Here is a 3,509-nt window from a genome sequence, read left to right as displayed (position 1 = left end):
GAGAAGAAGTCAGCTCCCGCAGATGGTTATCTTCAGGGTTCTAAGCATGTTCAAGACAGCAGCATTCACATAGCCATGTTGTGCAAGAAGATACAATAATTGTGACAAAGGTGGTGTGTCTTCTTGTTGTTGTCGTACCATCTATTGTTTAACATAACAGATGTCAAACCGACTTGAACATAAATGGAGGGAAAATAACAAAGACAATCCTGTTGGTGCATCCACCACTGGTGCTTATTGCACACAATGGCACAAAATAGGCAGAAATGTATAATTTATATGTTATTTAAAGTACTATATTCAGCCCTTAAAGCAGGCCAAAATGATCCAAAACAACACTTTTTGGACCAGATGTTTGCAAGTTGCTTCTAGCTAGCACTACAGAAGAGAAGCGAGCATAATGGGAGCAGTGCTTTATAAAATCCAGCATTTCTGACAGGTCAACAAATATTTGCAAACACACAAACTGTTTGTGTGCACTTTGTCACAAAAGTGTGTCTGCTAGCTAAAGGTATGGGTTACACATTTGAGGGAGGGAAAAAAAGTTAATAACTTCAGAGATAGAGAACGATGTGAGAAAGACAGGACAGGAGGGGAAGAACAGGTTATGTACGAACGTAAGGACTGCTCATAAATAGTACTCAGTAGTTCAATCTGTATTGAAAAATGTCTGTACTTTTGCCAGCTGTGTAGTACTTTGATTGATAGGTGAGGCTTACAGACCCACTCCTTCTTTATTGTGCATACACAGTCATGTCATATGAGGACGTGTGAAGACTGTATATTAAGCTGAGTAATTACAGCAGTTAATCTGGAACTGCAGATTTGAACTTCTGCAGTTCCAGAAATTTTCAAAACCTGTCTGTCTTAATATGAGAGTCACGAGATAGAGGGGTGTTACGTGAAGTTAATCTTTCATTCTTACTCAGTGGGAGTGTCTGACCTGTACTATATAGAGCTGTGTGTGATACAGCAGAGGGGAAAGTGTGAAAGGCATCACAGAAAGCTGCTGAATTTCTTCACTGCCTAAAGGTAAGTGATTAAAAGAAGTGAACTTTTTTGTAAAGTGTTTTATGGTTTAGTTGTTGCTACTAAAATTGGACTTTAGTGTGTCACATTAAAGTTACAAAGTCTGACCTTTTTAGTTCAGAAAGAAAAAAATCTGCAAAGTCATGTTGATTCTGTCTTCCAGATGTTGAGGATCAGTCTGTGTTTGTCATTCGGTGTGTTTCTGTGGGGATTTGCTTCATGCTCTATGTGTCCTGATGGGAGTACTTGTTCAGACACTGCCACCTGCTGCAAGACTAATATCGGATATGCCTGCTGCCCATATCCAAATGTAAGTCAGAAACTTTCTGCCAGTGCAGTAACTTGATTGTTGGTTGTTAAAAAGCTCTGCTCGTCTTACTTACTTTGCAGGCCATGTGCTGCGCCGACCTGCTCCACTGCTGCCCGTCAGGATATCGCTGTAACCTGGTTACCATGACTTGTGTGAAATTAGACCAGCCGTGGCTGACCATACCCATGGTGAAGAAGGAAGCTGCAGAGAAACCAGCCCCCCCTGAACTGCCTGGAACTCCACTCCAGGAGCTTAAAGAGAGCCACGTCCCAGATCAAATAAAGAAATCAATGGTCTACTGTGACAGTTACACCTACTGTCCTGATGGCACTACTTGCTGCAGACACCCACAAGGAGGCTGGACCTGTTGTCCCTACTCTCCTGTGAGTCAGCCTAAACACTCTTGTGCAATAAGACACATGATTTTAATAAAATTCCCTTTATCTTCCACTGACATGAAGCAAGTTTGCAGCTATGATAATTATTCTTTTGAGAGACTAAAAGTGTTTCTTGCAGGGCAAATGTTGTCTGGATGGCTACCACTGCTGTCCAATTGGATTTGACTGTGACCGAACCTACCAGCACTGTGTGAGGGAAAAACTCACATATCCTTTCCTCCGCAAGCCAGCACTACCTTCAGGACCTGCGTCCTTCATCCCAACTTCAGAGGACAAAGAAAACTAGAAGAAGGTAGGAAACACCACATTCTAACCACCTTCACATGTGGAGAACATCCTGGGATAATTTCACTGCATGACTCACTGTTCAGATCAATTTTAAAGGCTACAGACCTTTTTTTGTTTACTGGTGTTTTATCAAGTCATGTGATACCAATGCATACCTGAGCACCAACCAGGATTTAAGCTAAATGTCGTGATAGTCGTGGGCTTGGTCAGTGATGTTGACATACTGTCACATGATGAACCCTGTGGTGATGATATCACAGAGAGTTATTACTGACTCATTGGCTTTCTTCAGCTCTGAGTATTTTTTCTTCATAGTTTTGCAGCCTTGAAAGATTTTAATAAATCCGAAGTACACTGGCTTCAAACATGCAAAGAGCATGTAGCAGCTAAATAACCACAAATCTCCCACAGAGAAATTAATATTTTGTGTTGATTCCAGTTCAGTGTCAGCAGTAGAGCTTATTTCTGCTGCCCCTTAGTGATCAAATGAGGCAGAGAGTTACAAGCTGGCTCGATCGTAGAGCAGCAAAAATTGCTTTTTGCAGCCCGCCAGGTTTAAGTTTCTCCTTCTCTAAACATCCCACACTGTGATCTGAAGGGGCAACTTAAATAGATGCTGTTTTAGAGTACACAAAACATTCTGACCAAAATATTTTGTTCTAACTGAACAATTTGTAATCATTTCAGGGACACAGGAAGCAGATTTTCAGCTGCTGTGACTATAGATGTACCTGCAACCCCTCTTGCGTTATGGTAACACATGCTGAGATGGCTTTAAAGTCCTCTGTGATAGATTTTTTTGGTTATTTTTGTTAAAAATTGCCCTAAAATTCTTTTTGCCATGCTGAAGAATAGTACACAGGTGTAAAAAATTGTGAAAATTAAATCTTATACTTTCAAATGAACATTTAATTTCTTTTTGTTTTAATTTGTCAGAAGGTTCAATAAATCCTCCACTTTCAGAAAATTTTAATTTTCTGGCAATTATTTCATGGATGAAGCTTTACAGGCTTAAGCTAATGTTACTGCATATTTTATAATGGAGAGTCACCAATTATTGCTTGAGTAATGGAAATGTGGTTTTTATCTATTCCATTGTCTTATATTGCCCCTGTGACTGAGTGTCAGTGAGTATAGACCAGCATGTTGAATTTAAGGTAGTAAGGTGAAAGGCTTCTGATTTGTTTTATGGTTTTTTCCTTCCTTTGTGTACTTTTCACACTTGACCAATAAAAATAACATCTTCTTCCAAACTGGGTCATGGAGTCATTCATTTATCTTCTTTTCACATCGCAGTCTGAGTGCCCATGAACACCACAGCCTGCTCTACACCAGTCCAACATAATGAATTACAACTTTATCGCAATACTTCATTAAGATAAGACTTTGAAGTTGATGAACAAACTGAAAAAAACAAACAAAACAAACCCTTGTTGGTCTTGCCAGCCTAAAAAGCTTCCAAACTGCAGATCCATTACTGCTAA

The 3,509-nt window shown here is 39.8% G+C and overlaps 1 protein-coding gene across 1 annotated transcript; it reads left to right on the top strand.

The window, feature by feature from the left end:
- Positions 1–874: 874 nt before the first annotated feature.
- On the top strand, positions 875–3,214 carry LOC147304166 (progranulin-like). The gene is made up of 5 exons (XM_086281302.1): positions 875–1,032; positions 1,193–1,339; positions 1,420–1,722; positions 1,856–2,029; positions 2,713–3,214. The coding sequence occupies exons 2-4, from the start codon at positions 1,193–1,195 to the stop codon at positions 2,021–2,023; spliced, it is 618 nt and encodes a 205-aa protein (XP_086137428.1). The 5' UTR covers positions 875–1,032; the 3' UTR covers positions 2,024–2,029; positions 2,713–3,214.
- Positions 3,215–3,509: the final 295 nt, after the last annotated feature.

This window comes from Aulonocara sp. 'chitande type north' Nkhata Bay, linkage group LG22 (genome assembly GCF_057382095.1).
Source record: "Aulonocara sp. 'chitande type north' Nkhata Bay isolate Kocher_YH1m ecotype deep benthic linkage group LG22, A_spYH_male_GT1.1, whole genome shotgun sequence".
Lineage (NCBI taxonomy): Eukaryota > Metazoa > Chordata > Actinopteri > Cichliformes > Cichlidae > Aulonocara > Aulonocara sp. 'chitande type north' Nkhata Bay.
This window is presented reverse-complemented; position numbering and strand designations above follow the sequence as displayed.